Source organism: Leiobunum rupestre, chromosome 1 (assembly GCF_980474605.1).
Source record: "Leiobunum rupestre chromosome 1, qqLeiRupe1.1.hap1, whole genome shotgun sequence".
In the NCBI taxonomy this organism is placed as follows: Eukaryota; Metazoa; Arthropoda; class Arachnida; order Opiliones; family Sclerosomatidae; genus Leiobunum; species Leiobunum rupestre.
In genome coordinates, this window is record NC_143384.1 from 58,816,371 (window position 1) to 58,843,141 (window position 26,771).

General features: G+C 38.3%; 1 protein-coding gene across 1 annotated transcript; it reads right to left on the bottom strand.

Moving 5' to 3' along the window:
* Positions 1-1,914: 1,914 nt before the first annotated feature.
* Positions 1,915-3,880, bottom strand: LOC149963388 (uncharacterized). The gene is made up of 3 exons (XM_090170581.1): positions 3,799-3,880; positions 3,170-3,230; positions 1,915-2,752 (listed from the first exon to the last, which is right to left on the bottom strand). Exons 2-3 carry the CDS (start codon positions 3,223-3,225, stop codon positions 2,107-2,109), a joined length of 702 nt encoding a protein of 233 aa, XP_090026707.1. The 5' UTR covers positions 3,226-3,230; positions 3,799-3,880; the 3' UTR covers positions 1,915-2,106.
* Positions 3,881-26,771: the final 22,891 nt, after the last annotated feature.

A 26,771-nucleotide genomic window follows, 5' to 3' on the forward strand; every position in this document is an offset into this window, starting at 1 on the left:
TATCTAAAATTGACAAAATTGCACATGTTTGTTGCGCATGAACTAATTTTACTCCATCAGTTGTATCTATCGAATATATATGGTAAAAATTTAAAAAGTCACCCATTAATTTTAAATGAGTAATAAAATATTTTTTTTTCAACCTAAAATGTTTTAAAACAAAATGCTAATTAATAACATGTGCTAAAGTAATTAAGAGCTAATTTCATAATAAAATTATTTTAAAGCATGTCATGTCAAGAAAATTCTAAATTTGGTCAATTTATTTTGAAATTATTGTTAGTAGATAGCAATTTATTTGGTAAATTAATAAGAAACTAATTTTTGACAAATTAATTAGGAACTAATTTTTGACAAATTAATTAGGAACTAATTTTTGACAAATTAATTAGGAACTAATTTTTAAGAAATTAATCAGGAACTCATTTTTGACCAATTAATTAGGAACTCATTTTTGACAAATTAATTAGGAACTCATTTTTGACAAATTAATTAAGAACTCATTTTTGACAAATTAATTAGGAACTAATTTTTGAAAAATCAATTAGAAACTCATTTTTGACAAAGAAATCAGGAACTCATTTTTGACGTATTAATTAGGTAAATCCATTTACTTTTAGGAATCTTCTTTAAATGCAAACAGTTGATGTGGAACTATTTTATAGGGCAGTTTTCATATCCCTCGGTTCTGGTTGTTTGCAGTAACACCAAGACTCTGTATTATTATTATTGTCAATATTTATTATGTTGATTTTCTGTGTGCTTTTCTTTTCATCGTGGTTTTTAGATTTATGGTTTTTCTTTTCATTTTTATTTTTTTCATTGAATAATTTATCTGCGAGGAATTTATGTTCAGCACTAGTTATCATCGGCACAGACTTTTGAAATAAAACACACGATTATAATTCCTTTGAATTTGTACTTTTCGAACAATCTAAACCTATAGCAGTTTTTTCGTGTGCTAAAAGTTCGTCTAGATTTTGTTCCCTTGATGCTGCAGAATCCAAATCCATTTCAGCAATTGCTAAATATAACACTTCTTTCATAACAGGAACAGCCCAATTTAGTGTCTGCCTAAATCGTACAGCGTACTCTACGTAAAAAAGTAAAGCTGCTACATGGGAACACGATTCTTCCAATCCCGCTCCACAATTGCATTGGCCCCACATCATGCAGGAGTTTGTGCTATTCACAATGATCCATGGTTTCAGAGAAGGTTCATTCAACCTCTGGGAGTGCATAACCTAGAAATTAAAAAAAATACATTGAATACCATGTACACTAAAAAAACTTTTTTTCAATAAAAAAATACTTACAGTGGCTTTGACTAATACATAGATTTAAAACGTCTTCAAAATCACGTCTCTCACAAACCCACTTACGAATTGGTTGTAGTCAGCTAGACTTTTATAATTTTTAAGATGTTTCTTCGTATAGGGTGATATACCCTCAATCAAATAACAATATAGGTCAGCAAATGTAACAGGTGAGAAGAACTGAAAAGTGTCATGTTGATCAGGATTTACTAGTTTACATTCTTTGTTTTTAAAATAATATGGATCAACGCCATTGATGTATTCTATTTTATCTTTATATCTACTTTTAACATGCGATTCTAACCCGTTAAAATAATCGGATATCTCCATTTCTAGTCTAAATAACGTATAAAAACCATCAATTACCAAAACAACACATATCCGTACCGTAAACGTTACAATACCGATATGCGCCTAAAATGGCGGCCGTTTTTAGCTCAGTAAACAAATACACAGACTATTTATTTTTTTAAGTTTTCAGTCCTTGAAACATATTTGTCGCGTCTTTACTTTATCTATAAGCAGACAACAGACACTACTCTATAGACGGAGTAAAACAATTTTTATTTATTATCATACATATTTATTTATTCACCTATCTAACAAAACCGCACGCATAAAATGAATGAATTAAAGATATTCGAAAAAAAATCTAATGTTAAACTATGGCTTTATATTGAATTTCCTGTAGTTAACTTTTCAAGCATGAAATAGTTTGTTTCCCAGCTAATTAATTAATGTCTGTTCTATAATTCAAACATATCTGTAAAAACTTTAAGGATAAAAATATTTAAGCGTTTTTAAGACAGTCAACGTTCTTCTTCAAGAGTTCCACTTCCAGTTCATTCACTCGCGTTGTCAACGCGTTGTTCTTCTTAGACAAATCAGCCACCTTGTCCAACAAGGTCGTCAGCGTACCCGCGTTGCAGTTTACATCAGCATTCTTCAGCATATTGGCGATATCGGTGAGCCCGGCTTTGACAGCAACGTCATAGGCGGTCAACCCTTCGTTGTTCTTAATCTTGACGTCGGCTCCTTTGTCCAACAGCAAAGCGACGCTTTTCTTGTGGTTCTTGGCTGTGGCGGAATGCAACGGCGTGTTTCCGGTTACTGTGGCTATATTTATGCTAGCGCCCCATCTAATTAGAGCGCTGGCGATGTCCAGTTGGTCGAAGGCAACCGCCCAAAGAAGAGCGGTTTGCCCGTGCTGGTCTTGGATGTCTAGATTGGCTCGGCGGTCGATGAAGAGCAGAGCCATGTTTGTGTCTCCGAATTTAGTGGCGAGAATAAGGGGCGTCGCACCTCCGTCGTTCGCTGATTGGGTGTTAATATTAGCACCCGTGTTCAGCAGAGAAACGACCTTTGGTCGATCTTTCAGCAGTGTGTAACGGATCAAATCAGAGTTCTTATCCGCTTTTATCTCCGGAACAAAGAACCTGATCAAAATTAAATTATTTATAAGATTTCAATATTTTAATGAGCGGTGGTTTATTGAAGAAAATCGCGAAAAGGTTCAACCGTTTAAATAATTCAGTAACTTTAGGCAAAATTTCTACTTAAATTTGGGGAAATATGAACTAATCTATATTTGCATAAATATTAAATTTAAAAAAATCCATTTTAAAAGATCCTATTGTTTGAATGTTCGCATAATGTTTTATTGTACAAAATTACAATGGCCATTTTAAGGAATATTAGACATTGTGTTAGCAACTCGTGTTTTGTGAATCAGTTCAACGAATTATTGAAAAAATGGATAGAATTCATAACGCTCTTATTTAAAATACATGCATTTATTGTAGAAAGCACGAATTTCAGCTATATGGAATTTGTAATTGAATGAAGACACTTACAAGATTACGAATATTGATGCTAAGGCCAAAACTCCTTCATTTATGAATGATTTCATTTTTCCTTTAAAAAAAGTAAGTCAATTAAATTTAATTAAATGTAAACTATAAATCTTAACTTAAATTCTATTCCTGTACATGTATCGTAATTTAAAATGGTATTTAAATTTTTGCACATATTAAAAATATTGGGTGAACCACAAAATTCTTGGTTGTCCAAATAACATGTCACAAGAACTAGAACTCTTTGGCCTTATTCCTTTTTTTACCGAAGACTACTTATATGTGATTGATTAATAGATAAATTATTATTCTCCATTAATTAAAAGGTTTTAATAATTGAAAAACAGTACTTGTGTAATTCTTTTATTTAAATTAAACCAAAATAGAAATTAATTAACTTGGTTTTATTAGGTTAATGTTGTAAACAATACCAACAACTTCACTAACCCTGACCACTGGAAAGCCTTTACTGTATTAAAGAAAAAAAATAACCTACAATCACACAAGCCTTGAAAACCGAGATAATTATTCGTTTTACATGTTTAAATATTTTTAATAAGAATCAAATTTAAAATTGTCATATTGCCCTCATATCACCTAAAGTAGATCAATAAAGAAAATAACTGTACCTTTAACACTCGCTGCACAAGCTGAAACTAAAGTAACGCTCGAGTTTTTGTAAGCAAGAAAAAGGCTTATATAGCAGTTAAACTATTCAAAGTTCGAAGTCGAATGGTGAAACGACCAAAGGAAAACACGCTCGTGATTGAAATGAAGAGGAATTCGTTGAAACGCGGTTGTGAAACACGCCGGTTTTTGAAGTAGCAAAGGCCTCTCAGGATGTACAAATAGAAGAAAAAAAATCAAATATTCCGCATATCTCTCATTCAATTTGTTTTTAATTTCACGTACCATCCTGTTTAGAAAAGGGTCTTTCCAAGTTAAAACAATATGAACTTCCAAATTTATGGAGGATGAAGGAATTTCGCAATCATCTCACTGGGTTTAACAGAAGTTATGGATGATTGGAGACAGTTTCGCTAGAAACTAGTCGTAGTGCGTGTTAGAAAACGATTTTACGATTTATTTTCAACTCTCTTCATACGCTAATTGTTAAAAATTAGGAATTATTGTTATTCCGAAAGCCATCTTGATTATTGATTTTAAATACAGAATGTCATTTACAAAATAAAGGTTATATTCTGGTTTGAATCAAAACATATTAACACTTACCAGAATCATGATTTATTAATATTAAGATTAATTTTATTTGAAGTAAACTGATGCTAGGTTCAACGTATTAATTGGAGATTTTCTTCAGCATCTTCGGCAAAAAGTAGCTTAAAGGGCCACAGAATCAATTAAAAATTCCGCCCGAAATTCTGTATCACGTGAAAGTAGATTTGACCAATCAGAATATGGCATTTTACCTCCTCATTGGGTTTGAAGCGTGTTCCAAAAATTGGGGGTAGTTATGGCCCCATCCATGTAGCGAGTTAAGGGCCCGGTAGCCCAATGTACATATGCAAGTCAATGGTCTTTCTTGCACATACAGACACATTTATACAGGGGGTGTACTGTCCGGTCGTCCGCAGTTGATTAATCGGGGTCACAACGTTTATGCCAACGAATAGGGATGGAAATGTCTGACAGCCACCCGTTGCAGGGTAGGGGGTCGTCCTCAAACGACCCACCACATTATATGCCTCCGATAACGGTGGGGTTATAATTTTTTATGACCGTTAAGTTAAATAAAATATATTCAGACAATTTTCGTTATTTAATAAATTACTACAGCATCAATTAACGGCATTTGACCTTCATAAATTTATTTTAAATTTAACTCCACTCGAATGTTTGTTTCCGCAAGACCTCACACGTGTTTTTAAACAAAACATCATTTTTTTAAAAGTTAAGACCAAATTAAATATACCCTGTACCTACACTTGCGAATACGTTTGGAGAAACTAGCGGGGCTTAATCTACCTCGAATGAAAAACATTGTGCATATATTTAAAATCAATAGCTATAGCTTCTGTCGTGAACTACAAATCTCAGTAATATAAGAGCCTTCAGAGCCACCATAGTCTTCCTTACAAAATCCAAGTGTCCTGCAGGAGCTCATATTATTACGAATTTCCTTAAAATAAATATTTAAATAGTTCAAATGAACGGAACTAAATATTTAGCCTTTTCAGTTTACATAGAACCATCTAGCGGCCAACTCTAGGAGGTAATAAATTTTCAGACTATTAAGCAACTCTTTTATTTTTCAAAAGAAGAAATCCAAACTGATTAGGCCGAAAAATATAGTAAACGAGGAGAGGTAGAGAAATTTAAATAAACTAACGTTCCTGAATAATTGGTAGATAGAATTTCGAGGTAAAATGTGAGTAATTATTTTAGCAGCAATAGCAACGGCCTCCTAAACAAGTTCAATGCCCTAAACACCGTTGAATACCCAGGTCGATAGACAGAGGGGGGCCAGTACAGGAGCCCGTACAGGAATTATTTTCTCCCGACTTGGCGATCCCCATTATCCAAGTGATGATCATGGAAACCAGTGTGGTTTGTGGCTTTGGCGAACATTGTGAGTTCAGGGTTCATACCGTTCCACTTTGAGGGAGTTCAATAAGACTGCTTTGAATCTCGGGAGGTGTAGGAAATGGAACAAATTGATTTGAAGAGTTGGAACCTTAACTACCCTTTCGCTTTATGGTCCAATTCGTTCAATAATATAATCTTGATGTCGTCTCTAAATTCCGTTTTCGTTGGTTTTAATTACGAAAGATAGAGTTCGGTTGCGTTGAATAAGTTTTGTCTGCATACAGGTTGGGTTTTTTTTATCTGTAGTCGCACCTAAACTGTATCACCCACGTTAAACGTATAATTTGTTTTTTGTGCTCCCAATTTAGCATTCAGGCCAGGTTTTAAAAAAGTGAGTCGAGAATTTAAGTTTCTCTTTTAGAACAGGTTGGCTGGAGTTTGTCCTGTTGCTTCATGAGGTGTGTTTTGATACGTTATTAGAAGATCGTCTTATTGTTGCTGAATTGAAGCAAAGATAATTTAAACTCGTACCCTAGATTCGAAATCACTCTCTCGCGCGTTGCCGATGGCGTTTACCCACTTCCCGCAACCGATGGAGCCCGATTTTTCTGAGGTCACGTGCCGGAAAAGGGTAAATGCTTCGTAACAAAACCGTCAATGGGAAAACTCTCAATATTCGAATCTGTGTTACGAGTTTAAATTATCTTTGATGGAAGTTTACGGGATGTGAGTGTTTCAGTCTTCATTTTATAGTTTTATCAAATCTTTCGGCTTGTCCATTCGTCAAGGGATAAAATGTGTAACGCTAATTTTTATAAGATGGTACGTACCTTTGGGTTTTCGTCTAGGGTGTACAGCGGCGAGGAGCGTGTGACACGGTAAGGATCTCGTAGCTCAAGAAAACCACTAATAGTAACTTTTCAATGATCGAAACCGAATGGTCATTTTAATATAAGGTAAAATCATTAACAATCTGGCAATTAAATGGGGTTAGCAACTCCTTTCTTAAAACTAAACCATACTAATAATTCCAAACCCTCATTAAAGTATCAACACAATACATAAATCAAAATATTCCTCGACCCTTAAAATATACAAGTCTATATACAATTATCTTCAAATAATTATTGAAACTAAACGCCAAGCCAAAGTCACCTCCGGAAACGGAAATTGATAAGTTAGCGAAGTTGGTAGTGTCGGGTCGAAATATGATTCCGAACTATACGTGGATAACTAGTGCACTAAATTTATTTCGTTGTAGAAGGAGTTATATTTTTGGGACCCCGTCCGAATCTATTTACTTTAACACTCTCGGCCCCGTCTTAATCTGAGTTTTTCTCTTGAGTTTCCAGGTTTTGATTTCTGAGGACATCTAGGATCTTAAGGATCACGTGTAGCTAACCTGTGGGTGACCCAATCGCTGGCCCTTGGTGGTGTTACCACTACCCAATCCAAATATTACCTCAATCTCGATGCTATATAACCGTTAGTTTAACTTTACGATGGACTTTAGGAATATTTTGAAAGATTTTCACGGATATGGCTTTATGGATTTTTTATGGCCTGACACTTGGCTTGAAGACGATCCCTAATTATCCCCTAATCCAACAAAATACAATAATGCCCAAAAATATTCCTCACCGAAAAGTTTCAAAAAAGGTAACAGATTCCACAATACAATAAACAAAAAATATCTCTAAAATAGAAATCGGGATCCTTTTACGACCCCTTAAAGAGCTGACCATCGACATGGCACTTTTAAAGTAAAATCTCAAAACGGCAAAATACCAAAAAAAAAAGAGAAGCCCCGATCTGGGCCTCCGCTAGACGATAAATAACTTAGGGTAGCTCGCTTCCCGACCTCTTGGATCTGGGGATCCAATTAACCTGTACTGGGAATCGGGCCACTTCGAAGAAAGTCGGTGTTAATCGAAATAAATATTATAATTAAGAAAATAGAATCGAAGATAAAAATTACTTTCGGTTCCAAATATAATATCAACGTGTCAAATGGAGCGGCGAAAGCATGGTTTATCCCGTAAACTTTATTAAAATCTGAGAACTACCAGCTAGTGAAACTTGATTCCTTATCGCTAACATTGCACTCTGCAATCCGAATCGTCAGATGAGATTGGTCGATAGTACTTTCAGAAGTAAGAGTTTTTGGTTATCCAGTGGTGTAGTCGGGGCAGGGCGGGCCAGGGCGTCGCCCTGGTGCTTTTTTCAAAGGCAGGGCGCCGCCCCGCCTTGGTTTTTGCATTTTGCCAGGGCGCGCCTTGCTACTATTTCGTTAATCATTTTTCTCGAATAAAGGGTGTGTGAATTTATTATAAATACCATAACAATTTCAAATAGTTACCTAGGTACGGCCAGCTTCGATCACGCTAAAAATCGAAGTTGAATGTACATTTATAGGTTTTAGGTTTTATTGTTGCCGTATAATTCAATATACCCTTTTGAAACAGGGCGGCTCGAGGGGTCCGACACTCTTTCAAATTTCGTACACGCCAGTGATTTGAAAATTTCCAAATTTCAAATTTCTGATTAAATTTTAGAAAATCTTTTCAAATATCTCAAATTTCTCAAATGTTTTGGCAAATTTTCTAATTTTTATCGATTCCGACAAATTTCTCAAATTTAATAAATCTTATGAAATTTGATGGTTTTCCGCAAATTTTTATGAAATTTTGCAAAAATTTGTAAATTGGAATTGAAATTTTAGCAAATCTTGAGAAAATTCATAAATTTCTACGGGAAATTTAAGAAATCTTCAAAATTTACAAAAATTACAGAGAAATTCTCTTCGCCCTCGCTAATATATCCGAGACAATATCCGAGCTTTATAGAGTCGGCCCTCGGATCTACCATATGGTTTGCCGAGTGATCGTTCACATACTATATATTTGTAAAACAAATGGGATTTCTACCATCCACTTCGAGCGCTCAACTTAGTCTAACATTGTTTTTGTATAAATCGTAGTTCTACTTCACCCATCGACGTTGAATTTTACCCCGTTTTGGTTTTTGTCTCAGTTGTTCGCTCGTTTTTACACACAATCCTAAGGGTTTGTGTGTATTACCCTCACGTACAGTGTAGCTGATGCCGATGCCGCCGTGTCGTGCATATCTCTTCAACGGTTAGGACTAAAAGAGTCAATGATATCTCGTTCGAATCAAAGATAATTTAAACTCGTACCCTAGATTCGAATACTGAGAGCTTTCCCATTGACGGTTTTGTTACGAAGCGTTTACCCTTTTCCGGCACGTGACCTCAGAAAAATCGGGCTCCATAGGTTGCGGCACGGCCAACTTCGATCATAGCACGTGATCGAAATTGGCCGTGCCGCAACCGGTGGAGCCCGATTTTTCTGAGGTCACGTGCCGGAAAAGGGTAAACGCTATCGGCAACGCCCGAAAGAGTGATTTCGAATCTAGGGTATGAGTTTAAATTATCTTTGTTCGAATGTACATACATAGGCATTGATAGCCTTTCATAAAGTTTTCAAATCGGAGCCCTAGAAGTTGGGCATTTTCCGAATTTACTATTTTTGGTGGTTTCGCTTTAAGTGGTAGATATTTTTTAAACAATTAAGTCCGATAACTTTAAAAAAAAATATTATTGTATAGGTTAGGATTCAGCGGACTTACAACTTCAGTTATATCAGTAAATATTACATTTAAGAAGTTTTCCTGGTCATTTACGGAACGCCAATTTACGTGGTTTTATATTTTGGCCTAAAAATCTACATACAGTTCCTTAATTTAAGTCCGATTTCCATGAAAGTTATATTTTTGAATAGCTGTAGTTTACATATAACCTAGAGTTGCAAATACGTTCCTTAATTTTAATTCTAAGTAAGGTTTTTTGTTCAGCGTATACGGACCCCCGCAATTTCCAATATTGTAAATCCGCGTGTTTATAGAGGTCTACGCGCCCGTTTCCCTCTAGCGATTTTCAAGGCCGTTCAGAGTGCGCCGGGCTTTCAATGTATGACCAGAAGTAACAATTAAGTATGACACTGATCGACCTACTTTTCGGCGTATGACCAGAAGTAATAAGTGTAACACTCAACGGCTGACTAGTAGTAACAAATAAGTGGGATTAGAAGTAAAAAATAAGAGTGACCCTGATCGAAGGATTCTTCGATGTTTTCAAAGTATGACTAGAAGTAACAAATACGGGTAAATACAATTATGTGTGACCGTGGATATATATTGGTTGTGATACCGGCGTTGCCGGTTGCTGTGAATAGCTCAAACAAACTTAACACATTAGAAGGATTGTGTGTATTCTGACCGTTGTACGTCTTTTTGTTTCTCGCTCGGTCCAGAATTAAAGATATTTCGTCGAATTAACAAATTTAAAGGTACTGTTACACTCTTGTCTATCGAAAAAATACTACCTGAATATTTCGGTAAAATCCCGGACATGTTGGTAATATCGAAATGTTGATTGACTACCTTTTAGTAATAATGTTGGTAATATCGAAAAGTTGATTGACTACCTTTTAGTAATAATAAACCGAGTAATACCCACTTTTAGATTGATTAGTTAAGTAAATTCAACAAAATTGGCCTCTTAACAAACCTTTGGAAATTCGAAAGCTTAGATATCCCTTGAAGAAATACTTTGGCTTCGTTGCTTTAAAATTAATTAAATTTCAAATTTAAATATCTAACTGCAGTAAGTTTCCTAATTACAATCAAAATTTGCGTTTCTCATAAGCTTTGGTCACACGTTGGAATCGATTTCGAAATGGTTTTTGGACCACTTTGTAAGGACGGTGTTACGTCACGAAAACGATTTCGAAGCCCTTTGAAACGGTTTGAAGATAATTAACGCGGTTCACACTAGCCTTTGAGAACCGTTTTCGACCGTTTTGGAATGGTCAACTTGATTTTTTTTGAGCCACTTCGATTGTAGAATTTTAATTAGCGGGATCCTACCAGACCGCGGAGAGCTTTTCTTTCTAGCTCGCTATAGACTGACTAATTGACTATATATAGTTTTAAAGTTTTATTGGGAACTTTAAAGCTCTCACACACCATACTATGACTACGCTTTCGTACTATACTAAAATGATTACGATTTTGACTATATTTGCAAAAAGTATTATTTTAAGGTTGGGACTTTTACAGTGCTTCCACTTCCAAAAGATCATTTTACCCAGATATAAGCTGAAAAATACCCACTTTTACCCATTCCAAATTTCAAAAATACCCTTAAAATTTCACAAGAATCAAACGATAAAATAACCACTTTTACCCATTTTAAATTTAAAAATACCCTGAAAATTCCCATAAAAAACAACGATTTAAAAAATGTAGTTAAATTATCAGATTTTTTTCTTTATTTCTTACAAAGAAAAAGAAACTCATATTAATGGTAGGTATGCAATTCGCTTACTAAGGGACGAAAGCAATATTTTTGTCTGCTCCAATCGGCAAAGCTGACAACAGAGAAAGAACGTAAAAAGGTCTCGACATAAGCAAAAGCAGTTTTCCACTTACGGCCAACTTAGTTACACTTTGTCAAAAAGGGAAATTATATTTCATGGTAGATTATTTTAAAAACTTTTAAATACCTTTAATGACATGTTCAAAATACCCTCATTTTACCCATTACCCTCAATCTCGAAAAAAAATCCCTCTCGAGGTCAATTTTACGCGAAAAAAGGTTAAAATACCCTCAAAGTGGAAGCACTGGACTTTTAGTGTGTCCCCTACAACTTTACAAGTTCTACAAGCTATCTCATTTATTTCGCTAGAAATCTAGCCTTTATACGCAAAAATTTGAACGGGAGGGAATTAGTGGTCAGGTGACCCATAATCCCAACCGTCGTTTCGAAGTACCTTGTAAGGCAGCAGCGTCGAAGTGGCACCACGACTCTTTACTCCCGCTGTGTTTTCCGAAGCTTCCTTTCTACACAATACATCCATTAGTTTCCTCGAATCTCGAAGAGTGGGGTTTTTACACAAAAATAACAAGAAATATGTACAATACAGAGTGGGAATTCCGTCCGAAATTTGGTTTACATCTTTTTATATATTTTTTTTTGGTTACACTTAATTTTATTTACACTAAATTTTAATTTTAACTTATCTTAAATCATACACTTAAATCCTATAAATAATCTATATTTTCTACATCGATAGAGTGATCGTTGAAAAATGAAATTATACTTTTCAAAATTAATTTTGATTTCTCAAAACGATCGAAAACGGTTATCAAAGTCTCTAGTGTTAATACGACTTGAGTCGCGTTAACATTAGAGACTTTGACGAAAACGGTTTGAAGCCCCTTGAATCGATATGAGATAATGAGAGAAATGTGAACCAAGCTCGAAAGAGCTATAGATTTACGAAAAACAGTCAAATTAATGAAATATTAAAATGACGATCACGATCAAATCTCATGAAAATTTTAAAATCCCCATCAAACCATATAAAAATTTCCAAATTCCTATCAAATCTCATCCAAATTTTCAAAATCACATATAAAATTTGGAAATTCTGCAAATTTTGTAAATTTATGAAATTTCGGTCAAATCTGGAAGATTTGAAGATTTTCAAATTTCGTACGCATTTTAGACGAGTGTCGGACCCCTCGGGGCGGCTCCAGTGGGAGCGCAGCATTAAAATTACAAATTAAAAAATATTTACAAGGTAAAATAGCTCTTTTTTTTCTTTTTTTACAAACTTTGAGCTTAAAAATTTATGTTATTTACAATATTTACATTGGTGTTATAAACTAAATTCAAATATAGTAATGTACGCGCCAAACCCAAATGTATATGAATAACAATAGAGGGCGCCAGATAAGTTGGATTAGGGTGAGGAGTATATAAACCTTGGAAGGAGAGGCAGAGTTTTCCTCTCCCAAGGGTAGGCAAAGCTGACAGTAAATATGTAATATGCAACGCAGATTTATATCGAAGATATTGTAAATAGTTCTTTTGTTTTATGATAACTAAATAAATGTCGTTAATCATTTATTATAACCCTGCCTGATAATTTTGATCAACAAACACAACAAATGGCGACGGGGATGGGATGCGGTGAAGAAGATTAAAAATATCACAAAGGCCCAAGATTCAACTGTGCTTATACACGGAGCAAGTTATTTACAGAGTGACACCAAGGCTGAGCAAAGTGACAAAATAAAGATCACCTTTGAGCAAGACTGAACAATACAAGTATGTCAAGCTAATACATTCAAAGATATTATATTATAAGGAACAATGCCAGACATTCCGGTTCAAGACCAGGCTCCAGCTCAGGCCCAAGCTCAGGCTCCCCGAATACACGGTGGATTTTGCGGGTGACGATCGATTATACGAATAATGCACTGAGCTGTGCCATTGTTTAGGTTCTCTTGCTGGGACTTTATCGGGAGGTGGGTCGTCGGCGCGATGTCTATTATATTGCCCCGGGGCCGGTGTAGGGAGAGGTTGCGGTCGGGTCCTCAGGTTGCGGCGTATCTTCGGGATTGGCCTAGCCAAGGACGGGTGTTGAGTTTGGGTAGCTTTACTTTTTCATCTAGACCGGGGGGGGGGTCCTCCTTTTGTGACAGCTAGGGAGGCCCTTGTGGTAATTCGGTTGGTTGAATCCAGGTATGTCGGCGATATTGGGTCCTGGGGTGGTCAAGGACGTGCTGCTCCGAAGCAATGGCGGCAGGGACGATTTGGTAGAGGTTGAAAGTCTGGTGGTGCGGGGTACTGCTGTTGGTGGCTTTGGAGAAGCGTTGTTGTCGGTGATCCTGGAAGCGGCGGCAGTGTTGGAGAGGGTGACTGCAGCTTCAGATGTTCCGGTGGTACAGGAAGCTGCGGAGGTTCCGTCCGTGGTGTTGGTGCCTTCGAGGACTGGTTCTGGGGTTATTACATCGGCGGTGGCTACCAGTGGTTCGGCGGGCTTGGAACTGTCGGAGACATCGGCAGCGGAGGAGAGGGGTGTTTTTCGTCACCTCGATGGTTTTGGGTACATTACCCAAATCTCTGAGAAGCTGGCCTGGCCGGCCAATATGTCGTTCGATCGGTTGGTGGAAATTAAGCCTGCATACTTTTGGGACGGTTTCATCGGTTGCGTCTCTAACTTAGCTCTACCGGCTACTTTGCCGATGGCACTAGATCGGTTGGTGGCCAATTCTCGGGTTTGGGTGGTGGTCGGAGTGCCGCCACGGAATGCGTTGGACGGAAGTGCAGCGGGGTTTTCGGTGACAATTAGGGACATTTTGAGGCATGTGGGCTGGATCGGAGCATTGGGGGTCGGGTTTCATTCTCGGCCCAGCGAGCAGTGTTTGTTGTTCAGCTTGAGCTGGCCCGGCGGTATCAGTTTCCGGTCGTGGTGCAGTGTCGGGGGGGCGTATTTGGAGGTGTTTCGGTTGCTTAAGGAATGTGTCGGGCGGGCGCAACGGATTCTGCTTCATAATTTCTCTAGTTCCCGGTGGGACGCGGAACAGTTTCTGGGGTACTTTCCGCACCTGTGGTTGGGATATTCTCCCATAGCCACTTTTCCGTCTTTGGCGCCGGCTCGGGAAGTGTTTCTGGGGGTTGCGGTCGGTCGGATCGTGGTGGAATCGGTTGCGCTGTGGTTTTTTCCTGAGGGTCTTCCGGCGAACTATTTCTCGGTTGTTTCGGTTCCGCTGCCAGGTCTTGTAAGGGTGTTGGTGCATCGGTTGGCTGCTTTGCGGGGTTGTGCGGTGGACCCTCTGGCGGTGGCTCTGTTGGAGAACGTTCAGCGGCTATATGGCATTTACTTACCTGTTTGAAGTATCGGTTGGTTTGTCATTGTTTTTTTTATTAATAAAAGTTCTTTTGATCATTTCTCTGGGTTCCGGTTTTTTGTTTTTTCCCGAGGCTTCCCTTTTTTGGGGATGAGGAAGATGTAACGGGGAGCTGTATCGGGAAGCCTCGGTGGGTTTGTTTACGTTTATAGTACCCTCAGGAGTGGAGAGATGGCGCCACCAGTCCGGCGGCGGTTGGCCTTATCTGGGGTTCAACGGTCAGCGACGGCGGGCTGTTTCGGATGCGATATAAGGAACGGGTCGAGGAGGCCGGGGGTCACTTCTACCTTGGGTATAGACTGGCATCGAGCCATCGGAAAGTCGCGACACTATTGTATATAATCGGCTGGTTGAAATAAAGACTTTTAATCTCTTAAGAACGTGTTTTAATTCAATTCGGCAAACGAAACTCAGTGATCAAACCTTGATCTCCCGTTCCCCTACAAAAGAAACTCACAAGATATTGCGGATTAGGAGGAAATTTGGAGGAGCGACTTTTGGAACAACTTGTTTTGGGAATAAATGATGCATCTATGCAAGGTAAAATATTCGAGGAATGCGAGAAAAATGTGGCTGTTACGTTGGACAATGTTGTCAAGGCTGTTCAAAAATGGAGACCGCTTCTAAAAATACAAATCAAGTCAAAATACAACACGGGTTAAACAGTAATGGAAATACAAGTTCTACAGTGAACGCCGTTGGTCCCAGCCATCACAGGCCTCACATGAACAATTCCTCAAGTTACAAAAATTCAGGTCAGAGTAATTCCTCAAGATTTCAGAAAAAACCTAATAAACCCGTACCTCATACCTATATTTGCATGAGGTGCAACAAGCCGGGGCATATGGTTGGTGATTGCCCGCACACTCAAGATACGTGCTACAACTGTCAAAAGAAGGGGCATCTAGCCGCAGCATGTATGAAACCCAAAAGAAATTCCAATAATAACTATCACAGGATGTCTCACAGAGGAAGACAAGGAAAATCCAGAGGCAGCAATCATATAACGAGTTCTGAAACATATATCGAGGAAGTCCCTGAATATGCTCCAGTGTATAATGTTATAGATTTATCCAAAATTACAGATGAAGACAATCAAACTCCACCAGCTGAAACTATGGATTTGGAAGTTAATGGGACTATGGTTCTTTTCAATCTCGATAACGGCTCGGGACATGCTATGATCACTAAAAACTGGTTTGACAAGCTGAAATACAAGTCAGAAGTCCAAAAATTCACTCAGGCACCATTACAGGCTTACACTGGTCACACGTTGCAAGTTGTAGGCCAGACCAAAGTTACAGTCAAGAGAAATGACGTAAGCATAATATTATCAGTTCTAATTGTACAAAGTCCTAGACCAAATCTGTGTGGAAGGAAATGGTTGTTTTCTTCCCTGAACATTCTACCATCCATCTACGATACTCCAAAGGTAAATCAAACCTCGCAATTGGAGAATGAAAGCAGCCATCATCAGCTAAAACGAACTCTACAAAAGAATGCAGACCTTTTCACACCGGGATTAGGAAAATTAAAGGGAGTCCAAGTCAAACTACATCTGAAGCCAAATTCCATACCAAAATTCTGCAAGGCGCGTACCATTCCTTACTCACAGAAAGCCAATGTAGAAGAGGAACTCCAGAGAATGGTCAATGCAGATATCCTTGAGCCAGTTGCTTTCTCAGACTACGCATCACCAATAGTTCCAGTGCAGAAAATACCGCCGTCAGGGCAGCAGAACGAAGGAAAGCCAGCGAAGAAGAGCTCCATTAGGATTTGCGGCGATTACAAAATTACAGTAAATCCCAATCTTGACACAGATCTACCCATTGCCTCGGGCGGAAGAGATTTTCTCTAAATTGGCACGATGCAAGTATTTCTCTAGATTAGATTTAAAGGAGGCATACAATCAATTGGAATTGCACCCGGAATCAAGGGATTTTACAGTCATCAACACCTCCAAAGGATTATTCCGCTACAAGCGATTACCACAAGGAATCTCATCGTCCTCGGCATTATTTCAACGCCACATGGAGACGATTTTACAAAACCATCGCAATGTCTCTCCATTTCAAGATGATATCCTGATTGGGGGTAAGACTGTATTCGAACACCTACAATTTCTGGATGCAGTTCTTACCACATTGCGAAGGAATGGTGTAAAGTTGCGCAAAGAGAAATGTAAATTCCTAGAAGAGCGTATAGAGTTCCTTGGCCATCTCTTGGACGCTGAGGGCTTACACCCGCAGTAAGGAAAAATTACAGCTATCATGGAAGCCCCACAACCTGAGAGCGTGGAACACCTTCGTGCATTTCTGGGATTGCTCAACTACTATACACGATTTCTACCGAACAATTCCACAAAATTGGCTCCGCTCCACGCCTTTCTACATAAAGACGTGAAGTGGACCTGTACAGAACAACACAAGCAAGCTTTCCAGGAGGCGAAAAATTCTATCCTCAATTCTAAGCTATTGGTACATTACGATGTCTCTCGGGAAGTACATCTAGCTACAGACGCTTCACCTGTTGGATTGGGAGCCGTAATATCCCACGTAAATGACGATGGAGTGGATCAACCAATTGCGTTCGCATCCAGAAGTCTAACAGCGGCAGAACGAAATTATTCACAAATAGAGAGGGAGGCACTTGGAATTGTGTTTGGAGTAACACAATTTCGAGATTACTTATACGGCAAGAAGTTTTCTCTTCATACAGATCACCAGCCATTGGTAACACTCTTTGGGGCCAAAACACAGATTCCACAAATGGCTGCTGCCAGAATCCAACGGTGGGCACTGTTGTTAGCGGCATACACGTACGAAATCAAGTTTCGCAAAGGATCAAACAATGGAAACGCAGATGCCCTTAGTAGATTGCGCATTTCAACCAAAATTATGAACACACCAATTCCCACCGAGTATGTGCTTTTATTGACAGAAATGGACAAAGGCCCTCTTTCAGTTAAGAAACTCGACTTATTTACACGAGAAGATCCAGACCTCAAGAGAGTTGCGAAATACATGAAAGAGGGATGGCCTCGCAGACTTCCTTCCAACCAAAAGGGACTAGAAGCATTTCATCGTGCGAGATACGAATTATCCAATTATGACAACATTCTAGCAAGGGCAAAAATATGGTGGCCAACAATCAATGTGGAGATTGAGGAATTGGCAAAGAGATGCAATGTATGCCAAAATGCCGCACCAATGCCTAAAGCCCAGTTTAGCGAAAGGAAGACGCCCTCAGGACCCTGGCAAAGAGTACACGCTGACTTTGTGGGCCCTATAGAGAATAAACACATACTGGTCACAGTCGACGCCTATAGCAAGTGGGTTGAACTCGATATCACGTCTAGCACTTTAACAGAATCCGTTGCCAAGAGTCTACGGCAACACATGGCAAGGTTCGGAATAATAACCACGCTTGTCACAGATAATGGCACCTGTTTCACAAGCAGCGTATTTGAAGAATTCACTTCCCAAAATGGAATAAAGCACTTGCGTACAGCTCCTTATCACCCTGCAAGCAATGGCCAGGCGGAGCGAACAGTCCGTACAGTAAAGTACACTCTGCAGAAAGTGAACGGAGGAACCAGCGAGGTGATAGATGCATTGAACGTTGGTCTGAAAGAATATCAAACTGGAAGTCTAGAAGCACGTCTATCAAGAATCATACTCAACTATAGATGTACACCAAATAAATCCGGAAAATCACCGGCAGAACTCATGATGGGAAGGCAAATAATGACAAGGCTTGATTTATTCAACCCGAAGCGAAAGATCTTCAAAGAAAAAATTCGAACCCTCTGATCAAATATACACAAGGAATTTTGGTACAGGTGACAAGTGGCTTAAAGGCACAATCATTTCAACCCTTGGTCGAACCATGTTTGAGGTAGAAACAGACCGAGGGAAAATCAGAAGGCATAAGAACCAGATTCGCCACAGACTACCCGAGCGAAACTACGAGAAAACACCTGAAACTGAGTCTCATCCGGTAGTAACACCAGTCAAAATTCCAATGAAGCCTCAACCTGGATTGCCAATCATCCTATATAGACAATCAGGCAACACTGTGGCAGCGCAACGATCACACCGGACCAACAGATAGTTGGGAGAGAATCAGATAATCCATTGCATGAAGTTGCCTCCGGGAAAAGAGAAAAAGCGAACCTTCTTCCACCCGAAGTACATCAGCCATCAGTTCCTGACGAATCAGAACCACCATCGAACACGGTCCCTCCAGAAGACAAATCCGTACCAGTACCTTCAGCTGTTGCGACAAGAACTCAACCGCCAAGGGAAAGGAAGATACCAGTGCGTTTTAGAAAATAAATATAAAGACATTACGCAGGAAAAAAAAGAGGGGGTATTGTTATAAACTAAATTCAAATATAGTAATGTACGCGCCAAACCCAAATGTATATGAATAACAATAGAGGGCGCCAGATAAGTTGGATTAGGGTGAGGAGTATATAAACCTTGGAAGGAGAGGCAGAGTTTTCCTCTCCCAAGGGTAGGCAAAGCTGACAGTAAATATGTAATATGCAACGCAGATTTATATCGAAGATATTGTAAATAGTTCTTTTGTTTTATGATAACTAAATAAATGTCGTTAATCATTTATTATAACCCTGCCTGATAATTTTGATCAAAAAACACAACAATTGGTGATTGGGAGAGCGACCGAAGTTTGTTCCTTTTACATTGCCAGATTTCCAGGATTTTCTGCACCACAGCGAAATCCCACTTTGCACTCATAAGTCCAAGAATTACGCTAATCACAAATAGACTGGTCCACTTCTGTCTCAGGACCTTCCAACAGTACTTGGTACAGGTCTTCGTCGACTAATCCACATAGCTTGCAAAGAGCAGTGCAAAAATTCGGACCTAACAGCTCTACCTGACGTTTGCTGGTAAGGAGAGCCCCAGTACGGGCTTGGAAGACGAGGCCACTTCCCCATGAACCATTGTAGCAGGCCTCTTTCTTTGGCTGCTTTTTGACTTAATAATGGCACAAGCTTTCCTTTCCACCAACTTGTGTTTTCCAGAGTATTAGCGCCCGTTTCTTTACCTCCTTTTCCACCCATTCCTTATAGGAACTCGCCCGGTCCCTCTTTGATCCCCTACAAAATTGACGGTCAATAAGTTCAATGGCACGCGTCCACTCCGTACTCAGTCCACCTGCACGGATATACGTATATATTTTACTAGCTAAACGACTACGGTGCATAAATTTGAGCCTTCCCAGGTACTTAATATCGTTACGAGCCTCTCTTGTAGCCATTGTATTCCATCCCATTTCTCCGTCCACAGCAGTATTCGCTGAAAATGGGCCTGCATTCAGTGCTGTTTTGCCCACCAATCTTTGAGATCGCTCTAGTATGCTTCTAGTCTTTGCCTAGTAGCATACTACTTCTTTGCCATATGTTATGGTTGGAACCGCTACACTCTTCCAGAGTGTGCGGACTACGAAGTATTTATTGTAGGAATGTTCCGAGAGATTACGGACCACCCAACGCCTCTTATTGCTTTTACTAGCCACTGTCTCCTCCATGGTTGTTAGGTAATGGTCATTGCTACTAATAGTAATCCCAAGGTATGTATAACGAGTCACCTGTGGCATACATTTTCCGTTGAGGACATAGGGCTGGGGGTCATTTTTATCAGCGTAAAGGCTCATGGTATTTGATTTCTCCATGCTGAAGACCAAATTTCTATTCCTTGAAAAATCAGAGCATTCGTCAAGCAGTCGCTGTAGATCGGAGTGCTTGTTTGAGAACAGTACAAAATCATCTGCATGAAAACAGGCATGACACAACCAAATCAGACCGGTGGTCCACGGACCCCCGAAGCGTAGCACCTCAGCCAGCGTCCATAAGCACGTGATCCAAATCATCGAAATACACTGAACAGCGTGGCGGACAGCGGACAACCTTGCCGTAGGCCAACGCGGCTCTCAATTTCTTAAGTTTCCGTTCCATTTAGGTGGTAAGTATACCTGCACTCCGTGTACAGCGCCTCAATTTCCAATTTCAGTGTATCCGGAACTGCCTTGGAATTCTGACATTCCCACAATTTGTGACGATCAACGCTGTCACAAGCTTTCCTTAGATCCAGAAATGCAATTTCCAGCTGGGTAGACATTTTTTTAGTTAGTGCAGTTAGCTGTGTGATGACGAATAAATGGTCTCCAATTTGTGTGTCCTGACGAAAGCCGCCCTGAGCGTCACAGAGCACATGATTGTTCTCCAAAAAAGCAGTGAGGCGACCCTTTAACAGCATAGCATACACTTTGTAGATTATCGAGGGCACAGCAATGGGGCGATATGAGTCTAGGTTCATTGAATTTTTACCTTTACCTTTATAGATAAGCGACACCCGTGCAGTGAGCCAAGATTGGGGTATGGTTTTACCTCTCTTAATGGTATTTAAGAGGAAGCATAGTGTCGATCTTGCACCGGGTCCCAGGGCCTTTAGACACTCCGCATATACGCCATCCATTCCCGCCGCCTTCCCTGTCTTCAAAGTGAACAGAACCATATTTAATTCCTGGACGGAGAAATCATCCTCGGGGGTTGATACGTAGTTGGTGTTACTTGGGGATTCTGTAGTCAGATTACAACTCTTTAGGGCATTATCAGGCATTGGTACTGATCCTGACAGTAACTCAACCTCTAGCTCTGCAATGTACTCCACGATTCGTATAGATATAGTTTTTTGTCCCACAATAGTGATCCATTCTTGGCCCTAATCCCCTTGAAAGTCTTTTCCACTGCCCACCCCTGTTTTTTTCAAAGATTTCATGTATATCCAGAACTTTCGCCCTTTGTCTTTGGCAGCTCTCTCAATTTCATTTTCCATTTTGAAGTTGACTATTTTCATTTCCCTTACTATCACAGCTTTTGCATTTTCCTTAGTGGCTTTATAGGATGTCCAGTGACCTAGAATAACCTCACTTCTATCCTTTTTGGCTAGGGACTCTCGATGTATTTTCGCTAAAATCCTTCGTTTCTTGATGGCTTCCCCCACTGTCTTATTCCACCACTTTTTGAGTGTAATCTTGTTTCGGGTGAGCTTGTGTGGTTGTCGCTGTTTGAGATTAGAAGTCATTTCAGGGCTTCTCTAAACAGTCCCATGCTTTCTTTATTGTCGAATTCCCAAAACGTCTTAGTTAGAGTCCCTTCAGTAGGTGTCGCCTGCCCCACTTCCTTGTACGTATGAAAATCGGCCTCTAGTAGTATGCCGTTATGATCACTAGTCTCGCTTTTTGAGCCAGCTTCATCAATCTCTATTTTTGTAACAAAATCCTCCAAGGCCTCATTATATAAAATATAGTCCACGGTAGTTTGAACTCTAGAATTTTGCCAAGTATATTTTCCCTTACAGGTAGGAGATAGATTACCAATTGTCAACCCAAACTCTTCAGCAAACTGCTTCAGTTGACGAACAATTAAATTATCTGTCCCATACTCTGATATGTGACCATTGAAGTCACCCATTATGCATACATTGTGTCCATTCCTTACTGCTTCAACAACATCCCTACTAAGGCAATCAAAAATATACGTATTCAACGTCTTAGCTGCTACCGACTCTCCTGTAGCGCCAACTTCGATTTCGCACGTAATCGAAGTTGGCGCCCCGGTTCTTTTTTTTAGGACTGCACCACTGATGTTGACTTCCTTCCATTTCGAATATACATCGAAATGAGCCTGCGTAATCCAGGTGAACGCGTTGAAGGGGTTTATACGCGTGTATTCAAGTACAAAATGTGCTTTTTGGAGGGGTTTTGCGTAATAGTAAGACCTTCTGTGCATGATTTGATTTTGAAGATTATTGTAATTTCCCTTCCAATGACAAAACTACGTGCAATAGCTTTCGTGTTAACAATACCAGGATGAGTTCGGCGAAGTTCGGCTTATACTTTCGGTCTGCACTTCGGCGGTAAAATCACTCATTGCCCCTAATAGGCAACCCCTTGCGTGACCGTGAGATCATCTTTCTGTGGGAAATAAAACCTTAGATCGATATGATCTTTGTTTGAAATTATTATTATTATTAATTTATTGATGCTTTCGTCAGTAATGCCACATACAGATTAAGTTTGTATTACATCATACCCAATGCCACATAAGCAGTGGTTGCTTGTACGTGGCTGGGTTTAATAAATAGTTATACATTTAGAAACATTTGTACAGGTTATTAAAAAAAACATTTTTTTCGAAACAAGATAAGTTTAAATAATTACTTAGGTGTATAATTTTATATACAGATCATCAATACATAAATCTATTATCCATGTTATTAAATGTTTTTAAAAAGAGATAGAGTTTCACAGTTTTTTTAATTTTTGGCTATGATTGTTGTACAATTTTTGACCTAGAAAAGTAATGTGTTTTTGTCCAATTTGTTTAAACATGATCTCCCTCTACATTACCGGCTATAATATTTATAGTATTTTATTCAAAATTTGTTTAGCATAAAGTTGACCAATTAAAAAAAAACAAAATTTGACGAGTTTCTAGGCGGTTAGCTTTCAAACATATTCGTAAAATTTTCCTATTTTTCTAGGGGTTCTAAAATCGTCCTATACGTTCCACCCCAACCTATCAAATCATACGACAAAATGGACTGAACAAGTGAAAAGTATACAATTCGAAGCCATTGTAGAGGCAAGAAACCACGAAGAATGCAAAATTTATATAAACACTGACGAAGTCGTTTTATTAAGCTATTAATATGGTCTTTCCATTTAAGTGCACTGTCAAAAGTAAGTCCTAAATATTTTATTTTATTAACTCTTTCGATATTTAAACAATCGCTGTCACATTGACTACAATTATGAGTATTAATATTTCATTATCAATGTTATTAGGAATTCTACTAGAGAAGCATATATATTTGTTTTTTTTTAATAGTTAATGTTAATAGATGTTGATTTAAAATTTTATAAATTAGCATTAAAGATGTTTGTGCTTTATCAAATACCTCTGTCCATGACGTACCTTGAAATAGTAAAGTTGTATCGTCAGCAAACGATACTTATTTTCCGTCTATATTTATATTACAAAGATCATTAATATAGACGAGGAATAAAACGGGGCCAATAACAGTGCCTTGGGGTATACCATAAGTCAATATACTTGGTTCACTAAAGTATTAGATATTTACACAACGACTGGCCTTTCACACCAATAACTTTTAAACCACTGTAAAACTATACCTCGAATACCAGCACGTTCCAATTTTTTAAGCAAAATTGGATGCGATACAGTAAAAAACGCTTTCTTCAGGTCAAGGAAAATAACTATAACTTTTTTATTTTTGTCGATAGAATTATATAGTTCCTTTGTGACCTGAAGAATTGCGTAATTTGTACTCAGCTTTCCTCTAAAACCATATGGTTTTTTAGTAAAGAACTCTGTTGACTCTAGAAAATTTACTAGATGTTTTTTAATAATTTTTTCCAGAATTTTTATACTAAGTATAGAAATAGTCCTATAATTTTCTAGATTAGATTTATCCCCGGACTTATAGACAGGAATAATAACTATTTTTTTTAAATATCAAGAAATATACCTGACGTCAGTGACAGATTAGCTATATGAGTAAGCGGTTTAGATATAAACTTATTTAGCAATTTTAACGTATTTACAGTTACATTATCATATCCTCTAGAGTTAAAATTTTTTAAGCATGAAATAATGTTTTCTATATCTCTAGATATAACTGGCGTAAAAATAAATTTTTGGATTGTGATTTTAAATTAATTAAATATTCGGAATCGTTATCCAGATTTGTATTATCAAGAATATCTTGAGCTAGCTTGGGTCCTATTGTATAAAAATATTCATTGAATATATTAGAGGCCTCTTCAGGACAATCGTTTACTATAATGCAATCATAGAGTAATCCACTCACATAGAGTGAAAGGCTATCAGCGAAACTTGTTAACAATTTTCGTACGCAACGTCTTGTTTTCGAGGCGTGAAATAAACAAGATACCCTAAAGGTCATGTACAATATCTGGATATAAAAGTAAGTTTATACTCTCAAACATGTAAAAACAACAGCATCGCTCTTCGAACTATATTTATTCACGCCTCGTAAACATGTTGGCCCGTTAGGATTAATGTTTCATGCGTTTCCATGGGGCCTTCCACTCTATGAGAATGGTTTACTCTATGAATGCAATCTTCGTGGTTTTTATTTTATCTATTGGAAGTCTTGTTTTTTTATTATTTGTTGCTTCATTTATTGTGTTCCAAATTTTTTTAGGATCCCGATTATTATTTTTAATTTTATCTTTAAAATAGTTCAATTTAACAACTCTAAATAAATTTGTTAGTTTATTTCTATAATTAGTAAAATACGTTTTTAAATTTGAATTAAATGTCTGTTTTTTAATTTGTCTTGATAAGTTATCTCGCTTACGTATAGATGTCACTAGTGCAGCAGAAATCAACGGCTTAATTTTTTTTTATTCTCATGTGAATATTTAATATAATTTGTTTTACTAGCTATATTTAAGTTGAATTGTAATATTTCCATAAAGATATTAGTCGCGACATTGCAATCATTTTCCATTAATATTGATCTCCATGATTCTTTTTTAACATAATATAATAATTATTGATGATCTATGAAATTATGGCCATCCGTTCTAAGTATAATCCAGTACTCGAGATAAAATCGGATCATTACGTATTTCTTTCGCGATATCACGACTTGTCAGTGACTCAGTGGCATGTTGCTTAGCTGATTTAGATTGACTAGCTTCGCTCCATCTTCTTTCTCGGGTAATATAGTGGGCAGTGGTAAGCGTTACAAAGCATCCCTAATCGCATGTCCCGCAGCAGGTTTGTTTGTGATAGTTGTGAGCTGATCAAATTATTGCTCATCGTTGCAAACGATACGCTGCTAATTTTGGAGTACCCAAATGATGTCTTAATGATATTCGAGAATCGGTTTTAGGTCAGCCAAACGTTTGGTTGTAAGAGAATCGGGGGCGGTTAGACTTTCTAATTTAAGAAAGGATATTAAGTAAAGTCGCTACAGGCTTGTCTTTCACGATAAAATAGATATCGACACGTCCCATGTAAGTCGAAAGTCTCAAGGAGAACGAGAAGGCCCGGAAGAGATTTATTCTTAGTGGCCAAGACTAAGCCTATCTTTAGAAGAGTTTTAGATTCGAATTTCAGAATGGAAGCGCTTGTTTAAGAATTATCCGAAAACCGTTATTTGAACCCTCCTAATACACACTGCTAAACCAAATTTATATTTAAAGTAAGGTTAATTGTAAACACTTCAGTAATTGAACCTAAGCGATTTTCATGAGCAGGTACGAGGGGAAACGATTCTAAACAATTTATATCGTGGGGGCATAAAAATACACTCTAGATCTTAATTTTATAAATATTTTAAACTTACTTTACTCTATTGGATCCTAATCATAATAATAATTAGCGAGGCTATATCAAGTCACCAACCAAGGCCCAAGTCATCTAGCGAGTTTTAATGGTTTTTTTGGTGATCGGGTTAAATTGCGTGAATTGAATAATTTTTATCGAACACTGACGGATGAATCTCGAAGATGAGCTTGACGACTGTTCTCAAAGACAACGTAGGCAAGTTGTAGGTTTATTTTTGTTTTTTTTTGGATGACAGATGATGTTTGAAGATTTTCGAAGATGATGAGAACTACTTGAAGATTGACGAACTGCTTTCAAAGACCGCGTAGGTAAGTTGTAGTGTAGTTTTAAGTTATAATTTACAAATGATGTGGCGGATACAGAAAAAACTCAGGGGGGGGGGGGTGCTAAAAGACATCTTGAGCTATTGGTGTAATAACAAATCATCAAGTCACCGCCCCCCACGCCCCTCATATGTATCTACCACTGGTAGGGTTCGAAAATTATTGCCAATTATGTCATATGAGAATTATGGAAATTATGGGACGGTCTGTTACAATAATGGCCAAAAGGCGAACCATATGGCACACCGTTGCTTACAGGGTTTTATATTTCAAGCAACAGGGTATTTGAGATAACTTTTTATATAGAGGGGGTTCAGACAGAAACCAGGTGCAGGCAGTGGCGTAGCTAACGTCTCCGGAGCCTTCCCGCGAAACTCTTTTGGGGCCACTATAATCAGTGGCGTTAATAAGGGACCAGTGAAGACCAAGTTCATTATGGGGCCCCTTGAAGCCGGGGGCCCACCCGCATTGCGGGGTCTGCGGAGTCATCATTTACGCCACTGGGTGCCGGAG

Excerpts from the sequence above, each read along its gene's own strand:
- LOC149963388 (XM_090170581.1), bottom strand. The coding sequence starts at position 3,225 with ATGAAATCATTCATAAATGAAGGAGTTTTGGCCTTAGCATCAATATTC. Across the intron at positions 2,753-3,169 it reads GCATCAATATTCGTAATCTT|GTTCTTTGTTCCGGAGATAA; the intron begins GTAAGTGTCTTC and ends AATTTTGATCAG.